At 36.2% G+C, this 24,010-nt stretch overlaps 1 protein-coding gene across 3 annotated transcripts in view; it reads right to left on the reverse strand.

The window, feature by feature from the left end:
- Window positions 1-2,097: 2,097 nt before the first annotated feature.
- PEX3 (peroxisomal biogenesis factor 3) overlaps window positions 2,098-24,010 on the reverse strand; it is a 33,879-nt gene continuing 11,966 nt past the window's right edge. For 2 of the 3 annotated variants that reach the window (XM_023632863.2, XM_070256255.1), the window contains exons 3-12: window positions 23,844-23,925; window positions 18,304-18,347; window positions 16,920-17,044; window positions 16,417-16,483; window positions 16,255-16,309; window positions 15,546-15,714; window positions 13,600-13,670; window positions 11,080-11,202; window positions 5,635-5,731; window positions 2,098-3,196 (exon numbers count right to left, since the gene is read on the reverse strand). In XM_023632863.2, coding sequence (XP_023488631.1) covers window positions 3,113-3,196; window positions 5,635-5,731; window positions 11,080-11,202; window positions 13,600-13,670; window positions 15,546-15,714; window positions 16,255-16,309; window positions 16,417-16,483; window positions 16,920-17,044; window positions 18,304-18,347; window positions 23,844-23,925 — 917 coding nt within the window. In that variant the 3' untranslated portion in view covers window positions 2,098-3,112. The remainder of the gene's footprint in view (window positions 3,197-5,634; window positions 5,732-11,079; window positions 11,203-13,599; window positions 13,671-15,545; window positions 15,715-16,254; window positions 16,310-16,416; window positions 16,484-16,919; window positions 17,045-18,303; window positions 18,348-23,843; window positions 23,926-24,010) is intronic. The other variant, XM_023632866.2, reaches the window with a different exon arrangement.

The following is a 24,010-nucleotide window of genomic DNA, read 5'->3' on the forward strand; positions in this document are numbered from 1 at the left end:
TCAGGCTATTCAAATAAATATGAATTAGGACAACAGAAAACAAGACAGATCTTTTGCCTTCTGTTCATTTCAATTTTGTAAAAGACCTCACTAGATAAAAATCTCCCTACCTAACTCCTGACCAAATAAATGAAATGCTCCTATCAAATTTTTATATATACACAGTAACAAACACATTTACCCAAGTTTGAAGGAGACAAAGTAGAAGCTATTTCAAGTAATCTCTATTTAAGCAGCTCACTAGGTTGACTGATGCTCTCCGTTCCCTTGGGAAAGCTGAGTGACGCCTGGGGCTGGCTGCAGGCTTTCAGTTAGGGGGCATCTGTTTGGCACACCCTTTGCTTCGATTTCCACTTGTTACAACGGATGTTTACCAAGGGTTCGTTGGGTTTGTTACTGTGGGGGGTTGAAGAGTATTCTCCAACAATTCATGTCCACTAGGAAGCTCAGAATGTGATCTTACTTGGAAAGTGTCTTTGCAGATGTAACTAAGAATTGAGATAAGTATGCACCGGATGTGGGTGGATCCTAAATGAGGGTATCCTTATAAGAGACATAGAGAACACAGACAGAAAAGATGACCATGTGAGGACGGGGCAGAGATTGGAGTTACGCTGCTACAAGCCGAGGAACACGGGGCCACCAGAAGCTGGAAGAGTCAAGGAGGATTGGAAGGGTTCTTCGCTAGAGCCTTCAGAGGGAGCCCGGCCCCAAAGAGACCTTCATTTTAGACTTGCGCGCACCAGAAAGCTGAGACAATCAATTTCTGTTTTAAGCCAGCCAGTCAGTGGTCATTTGTTACGGCAGCTCTAGGAAACAAACGCAGTTACCAAACTGATGATGCCAGTCAGACTTATCGTGATTACATAAGCTGATGACATGAGTGTGAAAAGCAGTTTCTGTGAGACCAAGTTGAATACTTTGGAAAGACTAGATAAAAGTAGATAAAAGTGTGTTGCCTTTTTTTTTTTTTTTTAAAGGTATTGATTAGTTAACTCTGGCCAAAACAGTTCTAAGAGACTGAGAGAAAATACAGTAACAATCTACAAGATTCACAACTATGTAACGTAATGCATGTGACTGGAACAAGAAAGGCCATTAGAGTTGCCTGTCAGCCCACCTATACCGGAAAGGCAGAAAAGGCCTGAGTCCTACATGAAATAACTGGCAAACAAAGAATATTTATATTTCAAGTTGAAATATCTAAGAATACATGTGTTATTTTTTTCAAGATACCCTGCTTTACATGACTTTTTGGATTAACCAAACAACTAAGGGTGCCAGACAGGAAGGCTCCTATACACTATTAGGAGACAAATTTGTAACGTCTAAGGCCAATTAGCTTCAAATACATGTGGTTTTTACCTTGTCATCTGTCCAACTGCCACAACCCTACAGATGCAGATGATTCCACGTGACGATTCTCAACTGATCAGCCTTCTACCCTTACAAGATCACACCTGTTCAGTCTCCAGTTTTCCTTGGATGAAATCCTGGTTAATGTTGCTGGAAGAGATGGACGGCCTATTACACACACATTCACTAATTTTCGAAAATGCACTTTTTCCATCACTCTTAGAAATAACATTACTATATTGTCAAATTTTGAAAAGAAGCATTTGCCTTCCTCTCCATCTTTACATCTGGTGTTTTAAAAAATTTTTTAACCTTCTAGACATAGACCCCCTAGCAGTTGGCTTTGGGCCTGGCATGGCCTTAGAAGAGACTTCACAATTCATTGTTTGCCTTCTACCGTTTAGTTATATGTTAGGTTGAAGGAACACAAAAATGACGTTACTGAAAATATTTCTCATATTACTGAAAATGTATCTAATATACTGATGACACATAATGATTCATTTATTTCTGCCCTAATCACCTTTATAAATACAGAACTATAGATTTACTAGAGACAATGAATGATTTTTTTTCAGAATAAAATGCTATTTATTGTTTTATAAACAAACAAGCTAAAAGAATGTTATCGATTACCAGTTAAAATGAAACTTGAAAACTAGTGTATTCTCCCCAAAATAAGAGCAAAAAACGCTATGGGACAAATAACTTAATGGCTATAAAATATTAACTCAACAAAACTATATTTTACTAAAATATTTTATTGCAATAAGATATTCACTGTGCTCAAAATCAATACAAAGTAAGTTATTAAAATTATTTACATACAAATTATTGAAACTATGTAGTTAATAACAGCCGTGAGTAAACCGCATCAACACAATTTCAGCCTCTATCTAAATCAATACGTAATTGTCTAAGGATTGTTAACAATAGTAAAGAAAAAAAATAGCTGATCATGGTTGTTAAAATCATTGATTTCTGGGACCAGCCCAGTGGCACAGCGGTTAAGTTTGCACATTCCACTTTGGCGGCCCAGGGTTCACTGGTTTGGATCCTGGGTGTGGATCTACGCACCACTTGTCAAGCCATGCTGTGGCAGGCGTCCCACATATAAAGTAGAGGAAGATAGGCACGGATGTTAGCCCAGGGCCAGTCTTCCTCAGCAAAAAGAGGAGGATTGGCAGCAGACGTTAGCTCAGGGCTAATCTTCCTCAAAAAAAAAAAAAAAAAAAATCACTGATTTCCATTAAAAGAAAAGTCCCCCATCAGATATATTTAAGAGAAATAGTTTATTCTTTTGAAGAGTAACTGGAGGAAAGTCTGATTCACTCCTGAAACTGTGGCCCAGTGAACTTTATGATTTATTTAAATAGCATATTTTTCAAACTTCACATCTATTTCCCATTTTACCTCAGTATCAATGTCAAAGTATACTGCATTTCATATTATATAAAAAAAGTATCTACATTGGTTTTTAGTCACTTTGGAACCAATATCCACGGTCTAACAAAATATTAACAATTCTCATATTTGCACCGTGTGTACTCAGATACGCCTGCAAAAAGGAGTCTGTTGATGACCTAAAAAAATATATTAAGATGCCAAATAAATCTATTTTATTATGAAATGAAGACTTTGATTAAGAATATATTCCTATTAGGCATTTCAATAACAAATCATTAGCCTACATATAGCTGATTTATTCAGTGTCTTTTAAAATGAATTCCACTGTACTGTTTCTTGAGGGAAACAATCATTTCTCCAGCTGTTGAGGAGTACTGAAAGCTTCGTACACATTAGCAGCAAAGTCCTTGACTTGCTCCATCATCAACAGGTCCTAGCAAAGACGACAATAAAACATTACAGTTTGTAAAAAGTACAGATACTTTGAATTCATTTCTACAATCAAGGAACGAATTTAGCTCTAAGTTTTGTGGCATTAAGGCCAAAAGGAAAACCATTTAATAAAAGTGTTTTTTGTAATAATATTTTATATAAAATTATCACAAAATTTCTTGTATTTCTTATAAAATTATAATAAATTCTAGGAGCTATTTAATGTTTAGGTTCTTATATAAGGGATGGTGGGTATGGTTAGTATTCAAGTATGACTTTGAGAAGAAGACCAAAATAGTCTTCAAATGGATCGTTGTGTGTCATGTCCTAGATAAGTATCTGTTGAATAAATGGTTACAGTACAAGGATAAAGTCTAAAGGTAGTAGTGGGAAGCTGACATGACGTGGCTGAGGTACATTACTTTCTAGAAGGTCTAACATAGACTATATGTGGTATGTCATATGTTACACACACACACACATCAACCACACACACACTTGAGGACAAGGGTTCCTAAGGGAGATGTGAAACTAAAGACAAGGAAAAACTTAACCTTTATTTTCATTAATCTTTAACTAAAATTTAGCATTTGTGTCAATTATGAATGTAGGTGACAAACTGTGATAGTATTAGCAGAACCTGTGAATTTGTCTTCACCAGAAATCAGACACTTTCGTATCATATGATAGTTGTGGGAGTTATATGAACTGCCATCATCTCTTATTTAATTCATGACAAAGAAGCAATATTGCTACATCATAAATTTAATTTAAAAAATTATTTTGAAAACTGTGTCTAATTGGTTTTCTTTAAAACCTACGTATTTTACAATATGCATCTAGAGACATTCTTCTGAGAAGGGGCACGTAGGCTTCACCAGACTGGGAAAGGATCTGCGACACAGAAGCAGTTAAGTGCTCCTGAGAGCGTCAGAAAAACAGGAAGTGGACCTGTACCTTGTGTTCTTTTTTTCTTAAATATCAGAAATCCCATGTGACCTTTATGCAAATCTTGATCTCAACAAATTCATGCTTACATTCTCGGGAGACCACTTGGTATTTTAATTTATAGAAATTATAGTTAAAAAAATTGGTGGAGGTCTTGTCAATTAATGGTCTAGCCTATCAATTTAACCTACATCCAGCCACACTAAACACTTTACTAAACATCAGTATCAATGGTGTTTTTACTAGATTGAAACCTTTTGTTTTCCTTATCAATTATACCAACTTTAATTAATGTGGCACATGAATGCTTACACACTAATGCTAGCGTTACCATGCTCCATTGCCTTGCCCACTTGTAAGATGAACAGCCCATAACAAAGCCAGAGACTCTCATGAAATTGGAGAAAGGTAAAGTTACAGATTAAACGCCAGAAGTTACAACCTTTTCTCACACTGATACATGTGTGGAAATTAAATTAAAATTTAATTAAAAATTTAAAACTAAGATTTTTAATTAAAAAAATTTGAGCTTAAATTAACCTTAAAATGAAGTGAGATGAGAGCAGCCTTATTCACTCTTCCTTCTGCAACATGAATGCCTAACTCCCACGGGTGAGAAAGATGACAGAGCAGACTGAAGAGAACAGTGGGGGAATAAGCATGCGAAGCACTAGCTAACGGCACTAAACAGAGAAAGGAAGAAATACAACTGTAGTCTCAGAGCTCCTGACGTTCCCGAGTAGAAAATCCACAGAGATGTTCTAACTGGTCTGAGACAAACGGCACTAAGGCCATGCCATCTCGTGTTGAGGCCTTACGGTCCCTTCTCACTGCACGTTATTGCAGCAGTGTGGAATTACTGCAAGTAAGTTTTCAGTTATAATACAGTTCCCGAGTTTGCAAACGACTCAAAAAAAAAAAAACTATGTGAATTCAAAGTTATCCTTTTAATGACATAAGTCTTACTAAACACACTGAAATGCTTTCCTAAGAAAAAAGATGGAGTTACAGGAAGTCTAGTGAAATATTTAGATAATCTACTGTCTATGCAGCTTTTAGTGAGCAGATTATCAGTGCACTATTAGTAGTTATATTTATCATTAAAATGCTTTATTTCTCCACAAAAATTTTTTAGTCTTCCTCAAAACTTGAGAAACGTGATCTCTGATCCAGATCAAGGCTCACTCTTCTTACTAGCACAGCTTAATGCAAAACATGAACACTGTAAATTCAACTGACCACTAGAACGGACCGGGACTAAGACGCAGTCTACCAGGTGCTGGACCGTAACCTGGAGAAGGGTATTCCCGACCTCAGAAACTTGCCACAACACAGTGTGACTCTCCTGGGGTCACACTCTACATGTGGTTTCAACTTTTTGGTTTTTTGAGCAAGTATCACAGAAGAGAAACGTAATTTTATGTTAGACAAACAGGACAACAACCAAAAATACAATCTGTTTTTAAAAATATTCCCAAACTTTCTTCTTACCTGAACAAAATGACTAGGTGTTTCACTGCAAACTGAATGGATCTGTCCATTTACTATGGGAATTATCTTAGCTAAAGGCAGGCTGACACTGGAAAGACTAAAAAATCATGACAGTGATAATTATTTTCTGAAATTATCTTACAGGAATTTAACATTTTAATTATAATGGTAATAAATGGTCATTGAAAAACACGGAAATGTATTAATAAAAAAATACAAATCACACAGTTTTACCACCTAGAAATAACTATAATTGACATCATTGTTAATTTCTTCCAGTAATTTTTATACATATCTATGCTTTTGTGTTTTTTAACATACAACTGTAACCTCCCAAGCAATACTGTTCTGCATTTTTATTCATATATTATAAGCATTTTTCCATCTTATTAAAAGTTCTTCCAAAGTTTTTGTCTCTTTTTTAATGATTATGTAGTAATCCATTCTCCAGGTGTGATAATTTACATCATCAGCTCCCCAGAGTTGGGCATTTGAGTTTTTGCCTAATTTTCCTTAATATAAATAACTCTTTGTATTACCATGGAATTACTGGACCAAAGGGTATGAATTTTTTTAGGTTTAAAATGTATATTGCCAAATGCCCTCTGCTTCTCCAGCAGTGTGAGAATACTTGCTCTATCATGCCTTCTTTCTACATCAAGCATTATCTTTTCCTTTAATGTTTGATAGCTAAAATAGTATCTCCCAGTTTTAGTCTGTATTTCTCTTAATTGCTGGCAATGTTGAATGTTACTTCCTCTCTTCCAGTGGACTGTACTATTATCTATCTGGTTGTGTAAGCAGGAAACCTGGGCATTATATCCTTGGCACTTCCTTTCCCTGCCTATAGCCGCTCTCTCCACAATCCTGACTATTTCTTAAATGTGTCTACTTTTCCCCACTGCCAAACCTAGCCCCAGCTAAGCCTTATCTCGTCTGGACTCCAACAATAACCTAACTTCTACGTGCTCAGTAAACATGCTGGATGAATAAATGAATCAATGTATTGTGTGATTATGTATGATATAACGACTGTTAAATGATGAAACTAATTTCTGTGTGTGGGTTGTAGACTTAGGTTTATTACTTTAAATATCATACTTCATACATTTAAAGCTGGAGCTATACCGGAAGTTTCCTTTTAAATATCACGTATATGCTGAAGCTATGGTGTCTAACCAGTATGCTATGCTGAGATTCGAGAGAGTGCTTAAAAAGGAAAAAGGAAGTGGGGAGATTTATGTATTCCTGAAGAAATCAGGCATTCTTCTCCTTCATAGTACCTTTGTAGCATTTTTCAAAATCTGTCATGAAGTTTGTTTACTTGTTGGATGCTCTCTTTATATATGAGTGAATTTGTCTTCAACAGAAACTGAAGACACCACCATCATACAAGGTCTGTGAGGTTGGGTACCATGTCTACCTTACTCACGGTATTATCCTAGCACTTACTAAAAGGCCTGGTGCACAGTGCGTGCTCAATACACACCTGCTGAATCGACTAATAAAAGTCTTCATTCATCCACTGTCATGTCCCACCCCAACTTCCACCTTCCCAGTTCGTTCTCCACAATGGCAAAGTGGTCCTACCATGTAAATCCCAAGTCACTCTGCTGCCACCTCTGTAGTGGCTCCCCACACCTGCGAGCTGACAACCAGAATCTGTACATGCTGAGTTCTCCCACTTCATCTCCCACCATTCTTTTCCCAGTTCCATCCACCTGGGTCCTCCTGGCTTCAGTCTTTGCCCTGAGGCTTCTGCCCTGAATGTCAACTCCCTCACTCCAGTCCAAGGCCGCATTTCATAGCTGCTTATCTTTTAGTTCCCAGTTCAAATGATTTCCTTAGGGAACCTTGCTTGACTTTCCATGTTTGTTCAAATACTTGTATTACATGTTCGATGTTCTTTTCCTTCATGACACTTAGAGTTGATACCATCATGTTTACTATCTATTTCTCCTACTAGATCGTAAGAGCCATGAGGACAGAGACCTAGGACAGTGCCTCATAACAGCAGCTGTCCCATAAACAGATGTCAGATGAGCGGACAAATTGGCCATTTCTATCTGCTCTTTCGTGAATTATCTGTGTCTATGATCATATCTTTCTTCGAGTGTTTCTTTCCTTAACCAATGTGTATATAATGCTATTAAACTCTTGGCCTAACATATATAGTTTGCAAACATTTCCCCAACATAATTTGCATTTCATATTGATTATAAGTTTAATAAAACTTGTTTGATCTATAAGTTTTAAATTTTAAAGTCAAACCTATCATTTTCTTTATTTAAAGTTCTTTACTTTCATTCTTAGAAAGACTTTCTCCATCTTGAGATCAGACAAATACTCACGTGTTTTCTAGCAGTTCATTTATGTTCTTGTTTAAACCTCCTGGGATTTTTCTCTTTTTTTGCTCTATGTATGGTACAGAAGGGCTCTAACTTTATTATCATCATTTTACAATTAGTCATTGTAAAAAAACCTAATTATTTATCATTTACTAAATAATATATCTCTTCCTCAGGTTCATCATATCCTAATATCCTGTATATTTTAGAGCCTGTTTCTGGATTTTATATCCTATTCCATTGACTTATCTTTTATGAGTAACATATTATTCTAATAACTGCACCTTATACGTTCTACACAGAAAGTACATTCATTGCTCTACTTTTTCAATAATTTCTTGAATATTCTCAGCCCTTTATTCCTCCTTACATGTTCAGTAAGTTGTCTATTTGCAAAATAAAATATATAAAAATTAATGGCGTTCTTGAACTTGTTTCTCAAAACTGGTCGTTTCAACTGGCCTTATTGCATTGGTTAGAATAATACAATGATGCTGAATAAATGTCAGTAGTGACCATCTTTATATTGTTTCGAATTTAATGGAAATAATTTCAGTGTTTTTCCATTAAGTACGATATTTGCTTTTGATTTCAAATATTCTTTATTATATAAAAAAGCATTTTTTATTTGTAGAATAGGTTTTTATCAATAATAAATGTTAAGTTTTATTGAATTCCTTTTTAGCAACACTGAAGATGATATTTCTTTTTTGTGCTATTAACTTATTAATGTTATGGACTACTGTAATAGTTTTAATGGTTTAATCTTCCTTGCATTCTTAAAATAAACCCTACTTAGTCACAGTGTTAGAGAATAATTAAAAATTCCAGGCTCTGAGGTGAGATAGAAGTGATTGAACATCTGGCTTTACTACGTGCTAGCTGTTTGACGTCAGGTTATTTAATGTTTCTCTGTCTTAGTTTCCTCGTCGGTAAAAAGAGTAAGATCCTAGTACTTACTTCCTAGAGTTATTTTAAGAATTCAATGAGATAACGTTCTGAAAGATATCTATCATCACATTTGCACATGGAAACAGGAAGTACTGGTTGCTATTATTGTTGCTATATATTTCTGGATTTCATTTGCTTATATTTTATTTAGGATTCTTACATCTATAGTCATACTTCAAGTCCGTATAGTTTTAAGTCCTATCCTTTATCCATTATATTTCCTATTAGGCTATTACTAGTGATAGGAAACCTTTGATTTTTAAATATTTATTATACATACATTATATGCATGTTATATATACAATATATACATGAATATATACATATATAATACACACCTATATACATAATTTTAGCTTTTATTAGTTTGCATCACTTTTCAGTTGATTCTCTTGACGGTTCTGGATTATTAATTGTAGTACACATAATTAATGATATTTCGTCCCTTTGTCAATAGTTAAAAATCTTTTTTCTTGACTTACTGCGATGGCTAGAATTTCCATGACATGTTGACATGTTAAACAATAGGAATGACAAGAGGCATAATGGGAATGTTTCTAGTATTGAACCATGGATCATGAAGTGGTCATTGACATGAAAAGGAACAACTTAGATAGGAAATATCTACTGAGTACCTAGTGTGTGTAATGAAATATGAAACGGCATAAGCTAGTCTCTGACTCTGGGAGAAGGTTTAAAAGATAACTGAGGAATAAGACTCCAGTTGAAGGTGAAACATGTAGGTTGTATATGAAAGTACAGATAATGAGTACTACTGGAGTTCAGAAAAGGAAGACAATCCATGGCTGATGTGGTTGTAAAGCAATTCTTAGAATTCTTCAGTGTATAAGATCAAGTATTTGTTCTATGTTAAAACAACTACTACAACTGTTTATCACCACTCAGGAAATACTAATACCTCACTAAGTAGAGATGATAGTGAAATTTTATTAACTGGAGCACCTTGATTTAGGGAGTATATGGGGACTAAAATTTATTTTTGTATAATTTAAACAAATTGCTTACAAAGATTTTAGGATGATATTTAAATTGCTTCAGAAAATAAATTTTATGGCTCTAAGCATTCCAAACCCTCGATGTTAACTGGAAATTATTCTTTTTTGTACCATAAAGAAGGGTGCCAGAGAATTGATCAAATAATCTCTTGCCCCCTGTATTTAAGAATTAAATTGGATATTGCACACAGATAGTGCCTATCAGTTAGTTTCCCCTTATTTTTCTTTTTAATGTTTTTAAAAATTTTATTAAGGTCATATTGGCTTATAATATTGTGCAAATTTCAGGTGTACATTATTATACATCAGTTTCTGTATCGACTGCATCGTGTTCACCATCAACAGTCTAGTTTTTATTCGTCACCATACATCTGTTTCCCCTTATTTTAATGGATGAGTTTATTGTCAGTTAACATTGATTTAGTACCTACTATTTTCTGAGTTTAATATATAAAAAACTGCAAAAAAGAAGTTCTTAAAGAGTGCACATTCTAATAGGAGACCCCAGGAGCTCATGTTGAGATGACAAGGATATAATAAAAGTGTAAGATACCTTTTGGCAGCACAAATTCATGATTTTGTCATAGTTATGATTAACATTACTAACAACTACACTGACTAAATGTTCCCAATCCTACCATAAGGCTGGAAATGGATACATTCATGTGGTTGTGGAACTAGGAGATAATTCATCAAATGGAAATCTACAACAAGGATGCCTGGTTACCATAATGACCACAGTATTCAACTGGGGACCACAGGCCAGTCACGGCTGAAGTACTGGAATGATATTAGAGAACATATTAAAACTTAAACACATTTTCAGGTTTGTATTTTAAAAAGTTTTAAAAAAAGCCCAATAATTGGAACTTGGACTATACAAAGGTAGCTTCATAACTTAAGTATTTCTATATAGTGGCAAAATTTCTGGAAGAAATCAAAGTTTTAATATTGAATCCAGAAGATTTTACTAATGAAAAAATCATTGGCTTAACAGTTTAATTTGCTGAAAAATGGGCATTCAAATTTATCTGTTAAGATTTTTTGGTTTCCTGGAGAAACATAAACACATGCAAAGCACTATTTGTGAGAGCCTTCCCTAAACTGGCAGCATCTTCGCGTCCTCTCACCTGTCCATGGAGCTGCCCTGCTGCAGGTCCTGGTCAGTAGGCCGAAAGAACTCAGCCATGTTGTCCAGCAGCCTACTGAAACCACGGTTCAGACAGGTGCTCAAAACCGTGCTGAAATCTGGACTACACAAAACAAGAGGGGTAAGTCACCTCTTAGATTGTCAGTGGAAAAGGAAATAACTTCAGTGACTATGTGGTTACCTTCGACAGCCACCAATGTTTCTAGTCACAATCTAGTTTTTAGCATAACACTATACAAATACATTAAGGAGTCAATCTTTAAAAATTAAGCACAAAAGTGAGCTTATTATTTAGCACAACACAATGAGAATACTCATCCATTTCCCTAGACTTTCTTACATTATTCAGCAATTTGTACAACATATTTTTAAAAATATCAATAATAGTGTTACTTCTCTTGACAAAACTCTTGAAGAGGAATCCCCGTAGAGTCAGAGATTATTGGTTTGTTTTCTATACTTTACTATGACATCCCCGTGAAACAGACAATTTTATCACCATATACAGGTGAGGGAGGACCTGGGTATTCGAGGGATGAAGACATTTGTTCAAAGGTATATAATTAGTAAATGGGGGAGCTAGAATTTGAACCCAGGCCCTTTTGATCTCATAGTTCAAGCTCTTTTCATTATACCATGTTAGTACCTCACAAAAACTCTTTGGTATAAAGAACAATACAGTGTGCTATGAAAGTCAGAGAATGCCTAGCTGAACAGATGAGTTCTATCTTTGACATGTAGAAATCTCAATCCAGACCAATTCACGGGAGCGGAGGGTTAGGGCTACAAATTTCGGAATTATTGGCATACAGACAGTAGTTACAGCAATCGGAATATATAAAATTGCTTGGGGCAGCTGAGGATGAAGTAAGAAAAAATATCTAAGAAACACTAATGTTTAAAGGAAAGACAGAGAGGAACCTAAGAAGAAATGACCCGAGAATTGGGAAAAAAAATTAGGAGATTACATTGTCATGGAAGCCATGTGAGAAAAGAATCTCAAGAAAGACTTGATCAACAGTGTCAATTATCAGTGAAAGATGACCAGTTATCAAGTAAGATGAATATTATGGGTTGACTGAATTTGGCAAAAGATCACTGACGACCTTTTGTAGAGCTTCATGGAGCGATTTGGTGGAAACCTGAATAAGAAAAAAACTCGAGATCACTACTGTAGAAAGTCAAGGGACCAGAACCTGAGGAATTCAGACAGTAGATTCAGTGGCTGAGTTAACTTAAAAATTTGCTGATTTTCTTCGAGATCATGAAAAATATTATAAGCAGAGGATATAATTTCCTTAAAAAACACAACTGGAGAAAATGGTCTTAAATTATCTTTAATTTAAAAGAAACTTTGATATTTTAATCACTTAAGATAAAGTGGGTAAGACTGATATTACTACTCAGATTTTACAAGGATGAAACTACCTCAAAGAGCATAAGTGGTTCAACCAAGGCTGAACAGCTAATAAGCAGGAGAGCCATCCCTGAATCTAGGTCTTCCGGCCTTCTAACGCATAGTATGGTGCTTTTTCCATTTTTAACATCCTGGCTCTCTTCTGCGTGATTTAAAATAGTAACACCCAATATAGGGAAGACGTGGAATTTTTATCAGTCAAAGTTTTAAGAACATTTTAGTCTATCTTGAAAGGGTTAGGGGGAGTAGTTCTCAAAACTGAGTGTTTCCGTGTGTGTGTACACACATTGGCATGTGTACATGTGTGCACATACATGAGGATTAGCAGGAGCTGGCTAGCTCCAGCTTGAAAGAGCATCTTTTCCCAACTCCCCAGTTCAGCACTGAGTGACTTCAAGTTGGCAGTCAGAACCGCTGCAGCTACAATGTCAGTTTCTGCTTTTTTTTTTATAAGGCTGGTTGTTAAACATTTACTAGTATACACTAGGTATACCAGAATCACCCTTGAAAGCGCTTTTCTTTCAAAATGTAAATGCTAACTATCGTCCAGTCCCTCAACTAGTATATCAGAATCTCTAGGCCAAGGAAGTAGGTGGGCAAGTCATGGGTATCTTGAAAAAAGTCTCTGCTTCCCTCCTTACCCTAATAAGAGAACCACCAGTTTAGGAAGGAAATCCTACCTCAAGGTGGAGGAATAGATTCAAAATTTAACTTTAACAAATACATATATATATATTTTTAAAGATTGGCCCTGAGCTAACATCTATTGCCAATCCTTTTTTTTTTCCTTCTCCCCAAAGCCCCCCAGTACATAGTTGTATTTTCTAGTTGTGGGTCCTTCTGGTTCTATGTGGGACGCTGCCTCAGCATGGCTTGATGAGCGGTGCCATGTCCGCGCCCAGCATCTGAACCGGCGAAGCCTGGGCCACCGAATCAGAGTGTGCGAACTTAACCACTCGGCCACAGGCCCGGCCCCATTAACAAAATATTATGTTGAATAAGTAGTTCAAGGAAAACTAATGAATGGTCATAAGTACATTCAAAATAGAAACACATGTTTTCTGCTACATGCAGTATACATACCTTTCCAACATGTCTCTGGTTTCATTGAGTAGTTTAATAGTGGTGACATCTCTAGGAGAAAGCCCATAGGCCTGTGAAATTAAAACGCCATACTTCAGGGTTTCAAATATTAGCACAGGGTTATGTGAAACTAATCATATGAACAAGAGTTCAGGAAATCTATGTCTTTTTTCTATCAACAATCAAAAAAGGTAAAATTCAAGGGCCTGGCCTAGTAGCGCAGTGGTTTAGTTCACATGCGCTGCTTCGGTGCCCTGGGGTTCGCTGGTGTGGATCCCAGGCACAGACCCATGCAACATGCTGTGGCAGGCGTCCCACATATAAAGTAGAGGAAGATGGGCATGGATGTCAGCTCAGGGCCAGTCTTCCTCAGCAAAAAGAAGAGGAAGATTGGTGGCGGATATTAGCTCAGGGCTAATCTTCCTCAAAAAACAAAAAAACAAAAAATGTAAAATTAAAAAAAACTGTAAATGTTCATGTGTAAGTGACATTTAAAACATTAGAGTAAAATTATACTTCTTAAGATCTTTGTTTATCTGGTCCCTCTTGAACACATTTCTAGAATACATTTAACAAAGAAATAAACACTCTTTCTTCGAGGTTGCAGAGGCCTGGGCCTTTTTTTCTTTTATTGGTAAGACATTGTATCAGAATATGTCTGTGTCTTTTTGAATCAATCTAGTCTAGTCTGGGGCTCTGTGAGTCCTTTCAATCTGAAGTTTCAGGTTTAATTCAATTCAGGTAAGATCCGGTCCATCATTCCTCTCTTCACCTCATCATTCATTCGCTTTGAATCGTTTTCTTTTTTAGTTCCACTGTTGAATTTTAGAATTTGGAAATTGTTTTAACATTACAGAAAGCTTTTTAATACTGGTACTGCATCTCCTTGAGGTTCTAATTTGCAAGTTTTCTCCTGCTTTTTTCACGAATTCTGTCTCATCTGCTCTGCCTGTTCACTTTAGCCTCCATCCTGCAGGGCACAGGGGTCCCTGAACTGGCTGCAACTTCTTTGGGCCTACTCATGAATGTAGGTCTCTCAGCACTCAAACAGGTCTATTTTGGGGGTCTCTGGGGAGGAGGAATCCTGCAGGCGATGAAAAACACGGCCATCTTTGTTCTAACGGGGCTCCTATGCTGAGATATGGCATGGGGCCTCTCTGGTCTAAGGCTTCTCCAGTTGTCGAGTGAGATTCTTCTCGCAACTGCAAAGAATGGGTGCAATCCACTCATATATGAGAAAACCCAAAAATTATTTTAAAATGAGATATGTAATCTGCAATCTTTGGCATTTTTGTTATTCTCAACCAATGAATAACTTAAATCACAACTGCCCAGGACAGGTGTATAGCAACACCACGGCTGATAATTGTGAGATTAGGCCTTCTTTCTTTCTCCACTGGATGACTGCAACTTTGTTCAGTCCATTTTGATCCTGCCATCATTGATTCAGTTTAAAAAGCAAATGTGATAATGGTCCTGGCTGATTAAAATTACCTTTGTCTATAAATTGAAGTTCAGACTCTTTACCTTGGCATACAAAGCTCTGCATGATCTTGCCTCAACTCTCAGCTCTATCTTCTGCTCCTTGATCTCATACAAACAAGCTCTAGCCACAGGAAGTGAATTGGTCTCCTGGGTTCCCCAGTGGAATGAACACATCTTCTTCATTTTATAGTCCAATCATACATGATAGTGTCTGTCATATAACTAATACTCAATAACAATGGACTAAATATCTAAAATTATAAATGTTTCTAACTAGAAATCAGTCGTATTTGCAGTTTGCTTTCTAAATTAATGAAGTTTTATTTAAATTATTCAAATACATGTCCTTAAATCGCTTACCTTTCAAGAGACTCAGAAATCTAAATTTCAAGAGATATTAAAAAAAAAAAATTTAAAAATAGAGAGTAATTCGTTTGGTTAAATGGTTATGAATTAAGCACCTGAACTGCTAATGGAGTTTCTTCATCTGGCATCATATAATGGCATAATAAAGATTTGGATCCATCTTTATTAATCCAAGAAGAAGATTTATGCTGCTCAACGAGATTTCTGATTTCTTTTAGTTTTTGCTCCAAGTCCAAAAGGGACAAAGAATGCTTAAGAGAAATGCTAGAAACAGAGAAAAGGGAATTGGGATAAATTGAAACTACATAACACATCCTATACACATTCTTTTCCTAACACGTTACTCTCTGAGATTCTATTTCGTCCAGTCAAACCTGAAACTGCTAATTGTGAAATCACTAGAGTAGATTAAGAAATCAGCCATCAATTAAGGGTATAATTACAGAGCCAACAAAAACCTTGCTGTAGATTTCACAACAAAATTTCCACTGTAGTGACAGATATTACTCGTACAAACAGGCGACAAAAGCCTCATATACGGGTTTTAAAGCAGGTCTTTTATCTCATGACCCAAATATTTCTGGTTTGTTTGGAAATTACTCAACAGACAATGAAACACCAAAACTTTCCCTTACTATCAAAAGGTTGACACTAAGAAAACAGATTCCATAGTGCAATATCCCAGGTTACAAAGGATTTCACAAACCACCATGTGTCAAGTAACCAGCTTCACTAGAACAACTCTAATTTTTCTTTTATTCATCAGAATCAGGAAGTCAGAAAAGCCAAAGCAAAATGCCTTACCTTCCTAAAATCTTCTGCACAGCTTGTTTAATGACAGTGATCAATTCTGTTAGGCCTATTAAAGGAAAAACAAACATAAAAGCCTTGTTCACTTTTTAAATTCCTCAATAATACAAATGAATGAATTAAAATTAGTTAATAGGTCACAAATAAGAATCTTACCATCTCCAAGGAGGTGTTGAATACTTGATAAATATTGCTGTTGGACATCTGGGGGAGCAAGAACTGTCTGTACAAAATAGAAGTAAGGTTAAATTACCTAATATTAGTAAAAAAGCAATGTTTTCAATATAACTTGAACTGAGACATCAGGACCTGGAATGATAGGAAAAATAATATTCTTTTTAAAAAAAATCATTTTATTGAGGTCACACTAGTTTATGACACTGTGTAAATTTCAGGTGTACATCATTATATTTTGGCTTCTGTACAGACTGCATTGTGCTCACCAGCAAAAGTTTAGTTTCCATCTGTCACCATACAAAAAAATAACTCTTTAACATAGTAAAAAGCCCAGTTTCAAAATATGAAAAATAATGCTAAAATTTTATAGTCACATGAAACATAAAGATATTTATTTTATAGAAATTATCAGGATAAATAATATTTGGTTAAATTCTGAACCTCTTGAAAGGGCAGTATCTATTTAAGCCTATTAAACTTACGGTGCCATTTTTGCCAACTGCTGCATTATCCAGGTAAATATATCCACCAATTATGTTTAACTGGACTCGCAACAGAACAACCAGCATACAAGTACTGTATACAGCCACGATACTTCTCGTGAAACCTTCATGGAGGAAAGAAAATCATTTGGTACTATTATTAAAACACAAAAATGTTAAATCATGAACCATCCCTATGGTTATTTTTTCATAAGATGACTTTAAAAATACATTTGTAACTGTTTCAAGCACAAAAATTTAGCAATTCAAAATATTTCATAGTCTATCTCCTTACAACTTGTTTAATGTAAAATTGGGTATGATCTCTCAAATGAAACAACTACGGATAAAAACAATGACCAATATATTGAGTAAAGTGTTATATATTACTAGCTTAGAAAGGAAAACAAGAAAGGACTGGGAAGCACCAAGAGGTTGCAGGCTGAGAACTCGGAGTTGCCCAGGGAGCTGGTTCAGAGCAAAAGAGGGCTGAGCCTGAGCCTTCAACAGCAGGTAAGGAGGATGAGCATTACACAGCTGGAGGCAGACAGAAAAAGACAGGGCCCACCTGGAGATTAGGCTTCAGAGCAATCTAGGACAGAGCGTTCAAAACAGAGGAGAGGGCAAAGGTGTTGACCGCTGCCGGGAGGTCTAGCAGGAGGAAAAAGTCCAGTGTATTCAGCAACACAGAAGTTACTAATGATACTCGCGAGATCTGCTTGGCTAGAGACACAGCCAGGCTGTAGTGTGCGGAAAGTGAGTGGGAGTGAATAAAAGGGAATGTAGAAATCTTTGGTGTTATGTAAGGGGTGTGAGAAAGTACAAAAGCTGAGGAAAGACACGGTACTAGAAAGGTTTAATTTCCTTTCAAATAGGCAAAGCTTAAGCATGATTCAGTTAAGGATTAGGTGAAGGGATGCGAAAACGTAGGAATAACTGATGGTACAAAGCTCTGAGACATGGGTGTGTCATATATAGACACAAGCACACACACATACATACACCCCAGGGTGTATGTTTCGTTTCAAATTTTTATCACTAATGAAAGTTTGCATACAATATCAAAGTAAAGTTACTATCTGGCTTGGAGTAAAAACTTCCTTTGAAGGATAACATTGCAGATACCAGTACCTAACACAGGTGTGTGTATTCTAGAACAGGTTTACCTATTACCATAACAATAACAATAACACCACCACCACCACCACCACTAACACACACTGAGTACTTTCTATGACCAGGTACCGATCTACTTGCTTTATAAGAACTATTTAATCCTGACAATTCTACGAGGTAAAGAAAAGTCATCCATATATCGGAGTAAAAAGATTTCCCTTTATAAATATTTTAAGGATGTGTTGTCACACAGAATATGCAGGCTTACTTATTATCTTCAGATCCTCCCATATCTCTAGCTTGTTTGAAGGCCTAAAGAAAAAAATCAGAAAATATGAAAATAATAATCAGGTAACATAACAGAAAACTTTGAACTTCACAGCTGTATAAAATTATATTTTAGGGGCTGGCCCCGTGGCCGAGTGGTTAAGTTCGCGCGCTCCGCTGCAGGCGGCCCAGTGTTTCGTTGGTTCGAATCCTGGGCGCGGACATGGCACTGCTCATCAAACCACGCTGAGGCAGCGTCCCACATGCCACAACCAGAAGGACTCACAACAAAGAATATACAACTATGTACCGGGGAGCTTTGGGGAGAAAAAGGAAAAATAAAATCTTAAAAAAAAAAAAAAAAAAATTTATATTTTAGGGGCCAGCCCTGTGGCGCAGTGGTTAACTTTGCATGTTCTGCTTCGGCGGCCCAGGGTTCGCCAGTTCAGATCCTGGGTGTGGACATGGCACCACTTGGCAAAAGCCATGCTGTGGTAGGCGTCCCACATATAAAGTAGAGGAAGATGGGCACGGATGTTAGCTCAGGGCCAGTGTTCCTCAGCAAAAAGAGGAGGATTGCCAGTAGTTAGCTCAGGGCTAATCTTCCTTAAAAAAAAAAAAAAAAAATTTTTATTACAGGATACCTGCAGAACACAAAGCTCACAAAATACAGTAAAAACCAATTGCAATTTCAGTAACCAATGATAACAACCATTTTCATTAGTACATTGGTATAGATCCTTCCAGTCTTTATCCTCCTTCAGAGCATACACATATACGTATTATAAAATCATCTAGGAAAAGCAGGAAAAATGTCTATTTCTTTCTCTCATTTACCATTTTACAAATAATGAAGTAGGTCCTGTAATCCTTCAAAGGTAGATAATTAAGCACTTTTTGTTTTAAAGTATCATTACAAACACATGAATTTAAATATATATTCGATGTGTTTCGACCCAGTGTAGTTATTATTCTTATTGATGTTCAGTATCTTATTGATATTATTCTTACTGATGATCCATTACCCATCTTTGACTACTGAAGGGACTATTCAGGTTGCTTTCTGAGTCCTTTTGACACGACCCCATTAGCCTTTGACAGCTTCCTTGCTTACTGACATGAAAAGCTGTTCTGGGTTCATCTTCTTCAATTCTTGCTGCAGACCTGAAATCATTCATTTCTCCAAGAGTCCTGGCTCCTTGTAGCGGGACATGGTATTCTGGGGCTGAAACCTTTAATTAGGATACTCATTGCTACTAGGTAGGTCATTATTTCTAAGCCTTTTCAGTAGACTAAGCTAGTAAATACGTATGCATGTATTTATTTATTTAATGGACATGTATTCAAAGAGATAAAATACATCATGAATTCATATTGATACTTCTAATTCAAAATTAGGACCACAGGGTTTTTAATTTTATCTCACTGATCTTACATCTGTATTTCTGTTTGTCTACACTAGAAATCAGTGAAACCAACCTAATTACTAACGTGCTTCATCCCTAACTCTATGCACAACAGTCTCAGAATAGCATTAGCAACACTGAAAGAGTTTAAAGTTTTGTTTTTTCAATTCTGTGTACTCTAAGAGTATATATCCCACTAAGAATATACAATCAAATTTCTGTTTTAAAGGCCTGAGTTTCTGAGTCTGGCAGAGTTTCTGTCTTTGTGATTATACCACCAACTACATACACATTTAGGTTAATTTGATTTATTTTACCGTCAATTTTTAGACATTGGTTTTTAAACATTAAATATAGCTTTATAAATATGTAAAATTCCAAAGTCAAATATTCAAAGAAGTCTGTTCCTATCATCCCTTATTCTCTTCCTTTTTCATAGGTGACTATTAAAAAAACATACTTTAGCTTGTCACTGTTTTGCTTTATATAAACAGATATGTATATATATTCATATCTGCCTCCTTAGATAAATGGTAGCAAACTATACACACTTTTCTTCACCTTTTAAAAAAATATAATAATACATCCTGGAGATTATTCCATAGAAGCATACAGATGATAGCTATCTTTTTCCCTAACTATGGCACGTACTCCATTGTGTGGATGTACTCTGTTGATGGATTTCAGTGCTTTTCAAACCACCTATGTGGAGGGAAAAGTTTTTTTTTCTTTCCTATTTCCAATCTGTCATGGACCAATATTTTTGTAAAACACAATGAAATAAATTATTAGAAAAAAGAAATTTAAAAAACACAGATATTTAAAATACAAGCTCATATTCCATATTATTATATTCAGACGCAAATTTAACTTCAAGAAGTTGAGTTACCATTACAATTGTGGTATATTACTCACTTCTTATCTTTCTTTGCCACTGAACAGATTCTCGAACTTCAGGTTTCCTAGACGGCACAGGTTCAGAAGACATATGGAGTAAAGCCCACAAGGTGCCCCTCAATCATAAACCACTGTTCAAGCCTTGTTGTGGAATGTCATATTTACTCCGATTAAACTGGGAATCAACCAAAATGCAAGGCTTAGGTATTTTATGGCAAGTAAATCACATTTTCTTGTGAATGTTTCCCCAGAACAATTTCAAAGTGCTTTTTATAGAACTCTAAATGAAAAAAGATAGGAAAATGTTGTTTCTAAAAACTTCAATACGGGGGGCTGCCCTGGTGGGGTAGTGTACTCCACTTTAGCAAACCTAGTTCACGGGTTCGGATCCCGGGTGTGGACTACTCCACTCATCAAGCCATGCTGTGGCGGCAACCCACACACAAAAAATAAAGAAAGATGGGCACAGATGTTAGCTCAGGGCCACTTGTCCTCAAGCAAAAAGAGGAAGATTAGTGACAGGTGTTAGCCAAGGGCCAATCTTCTTTGCAAAAAAAATTTTTTTTTCAATATAGGAAGTACTTAGTAGCAGTAGTCCAGAATGGAAATTAGAGTATTTGTCTTGAAACATATTTATTTGGGGTGACTTTAGCGGGAAAGGACAGAGCTATAGCCACGCAAGACATTTCTTCATGTTGACATTTCCCTATTTAGACCTTGAAAGCAAATGTAAATTTAAAGTTATAAGATGAAGAAGTTCTGGAGAGTAACGCACAGCATAGCAGTACTGTTAATAACGCTGCATTGTATACTTGAAATTTGCTCAGAGAGTAAGTATTAAGTGTTCTCACCACACACACAAAAATGGTAACTACATGAGGTGATGGATATGTTAATTAGCTTGATTGCGGTAATCATTGATAACGTATACAATTTCAAAAAAGTGAAAAAAATTCACATTATTTTTTTAAAGACACCAATTCTAAATCTATGTAGAAGAACAGAGAAAAGTACTTTCTATGCAAAGATTCCTTTCAAATGATTTGTCTGATGGAAATCAACTCGAGTTAAATATGGGACTCAATGTCACTAAAACATCTGTTTAAGAATTAAATTCATCCTTTCAAAGTGTTCTGCCTCTCTTGTGACGGAGGATGTTTAAGATTCTTTACCACTGAAACTTCATCGCCAGTAATCTTCAGTAAGCATACCACGCACTGAAAACAGTGATCGAGGTTTATTTGCTATTACGAAACTGACAAAATAAAACCATCAAGTTTTATTTATTTCTGATTAGTTATCATAATTAGTTTAAAGAGAAAATTAACTTGCTTGACAGGGTTATCTGAGACCAAAGCTGGCTGAAAACTAACACAAAAGCAGTCATAAGATTGGAGGCCTTATTTAATCACACAGTAAAGAGGCTCAAGCCTCTCGCTATGAAAATACTTTTCAGATGGACATTTTTCCCCCAAAATTGCAAATAGTAATTTCAAATCAAAAGAAAGGCAAGAAAAAATAACATTGAGATATTTAAAGAGGAAACAGTGAATGAGGAGAACTGTTGCTCCACGTAAACTCTGAGAAATTCAAGAAATTCTCCCGTGTATTGACTCAGAAAAGAGGAATGACAGCTTTTCTTCAAAGCTGTCCAGCATTATGCATCAAAATCAATCTCTGTCTTCTCAGTCTCTCACATTTCCCCCCCCACATTTTCCTATTACTTTTCACCACTGACTAAACATAATATGTCTTGAATTATGATAATTTATTTTGTCTACTTTTTCCTTTGGATGACAAAGTCTTTGCCTTTAAAGGAAAGAGATTTTATCTTAATGATCTTGAATCCCTCAAAGGAGAGGGAACACAGGGCTTAGCAGGAAACGGAGTGACTAAGAAAGAAAGAATGCCACTACGTTTACTGGTCTGTTATTACACTGCTTTTATCAAAGTGCTATTCACTTATTTCATCTGTCCTGCCTCCCCAATAAGACTAAAACTGAAGGCAATTAAAATCTATTTCTTTTATTTATCTCCTACTTATGTACATATTTCTTTATATCCTACTTATATACATACAGGTGGTAACTAAGCATTTACTTGACTGACAGTAATCCACTTCTATGTTTCTTTTCATATAATTATATGAACTAATTTATAAATTAAACCTTACATCTGTAAGTAGTGACGAAAGTCTGTCAATTTCTAAGAGTGAAGAAATTTGGGGGGAAAACCCTTATCACTAGCACTATAGTTTAATCAGATTTTAAAGAATTCCAAGTATACAAATCCATTGCTATTTTGGGAGGTATTTTCTGAATGTAGAAAATGCTGTCAAAGAAATTTTCCAGCTTGTTATTTAACCTGTCCTAGCAGTAAATTCCTATCTGCAACAGAGATGATAATATCTGCTTCACAATGAGACTGTGAAAATTCAATGGGCTCATGTATGTTAGGTATCTACCACTGGCATGGGCAGAGAGAGACTCCCGGAAATAGCACTTCCCTCCGTCTGGCTACTGGAGGGTGCTTACAAGGAAAGTGACTATTTCGGTAAGGTCACGGTAATGAAAATTTATTTTGTGAAACCATTTCCCCCCTTCTTGTTCATTCAGCTAAGAAGCCATTTCCTTCTGGAAGTCTTTTCAAATGAACACACTATCATACTAAACTACAATACCCCAACACATACTGCACCCGACAGACATGGCGTCCATGTCAGAGCGCTGTGTCCACGGTAAGCTGTCACTGTAGGCAAATCACCATTGCCGTTTGCTCCTGCTCTATCTGTACTTCACTGCGTTAACAACCTAAGATGTGAGTTCATATGCCTCGTTATCTAAGACAGATGCTCACAGGCTTTCCCTATCATTGCAGGCCCTTTAAGAAGCACAGTGTCTAACGTAGTCAGCTTTACATCACGCGTTTCAGCAACACTTTCGATAAGCGTTCAACAATCAAATTCCTGCTACAAGATCTGTTTATATGAAAACCAGAATACATATAAGTATTGTTGACCTAAATACTTTGTGGCTCAAGGTGTAGCATAAATAAAAGGATAAAATAAAAAAATATGAATTTAGTGAAATAGTTGGTAAATATTTTTTCTAAATCAGCCTGTATATTATAAGCTTTAACTACAAAGAAAAATAAGGAAGCGAGGAGGTCTGAAGTCTTTCAGCTCATTCCATGGACCTTCAGCATGGCGTATAAATGAAAACACGTCGCTCGCACTTACCTGTTCTTCAGCAGAGCTGTGAGACTCTCAGAATTGAGTTGCTGCATTAAGGCCTCTCTCAGTGTCGGCAGCATGGACAGCACTGTAACACCAACAGAAAACAAAAAGGTCACAAGTGACGTGACTGCCCTCAGTGAGACACGCACACTGTTTTAGGAGCTAGCAAA

Source organism: Equus caballus, chromosome 31 (assembly GCF_041296265.1).
Source record: "Equus caballus isolate H_3958 breed thoroughbred chromosome 31, TB-T2T, whole genome shotgun sequence".
Lineage (NCBI taxonomy): Eukaryota > Metazoa > Chordata > Mammalia > Perissodactyla > Equidae > Equus > Equus caballus.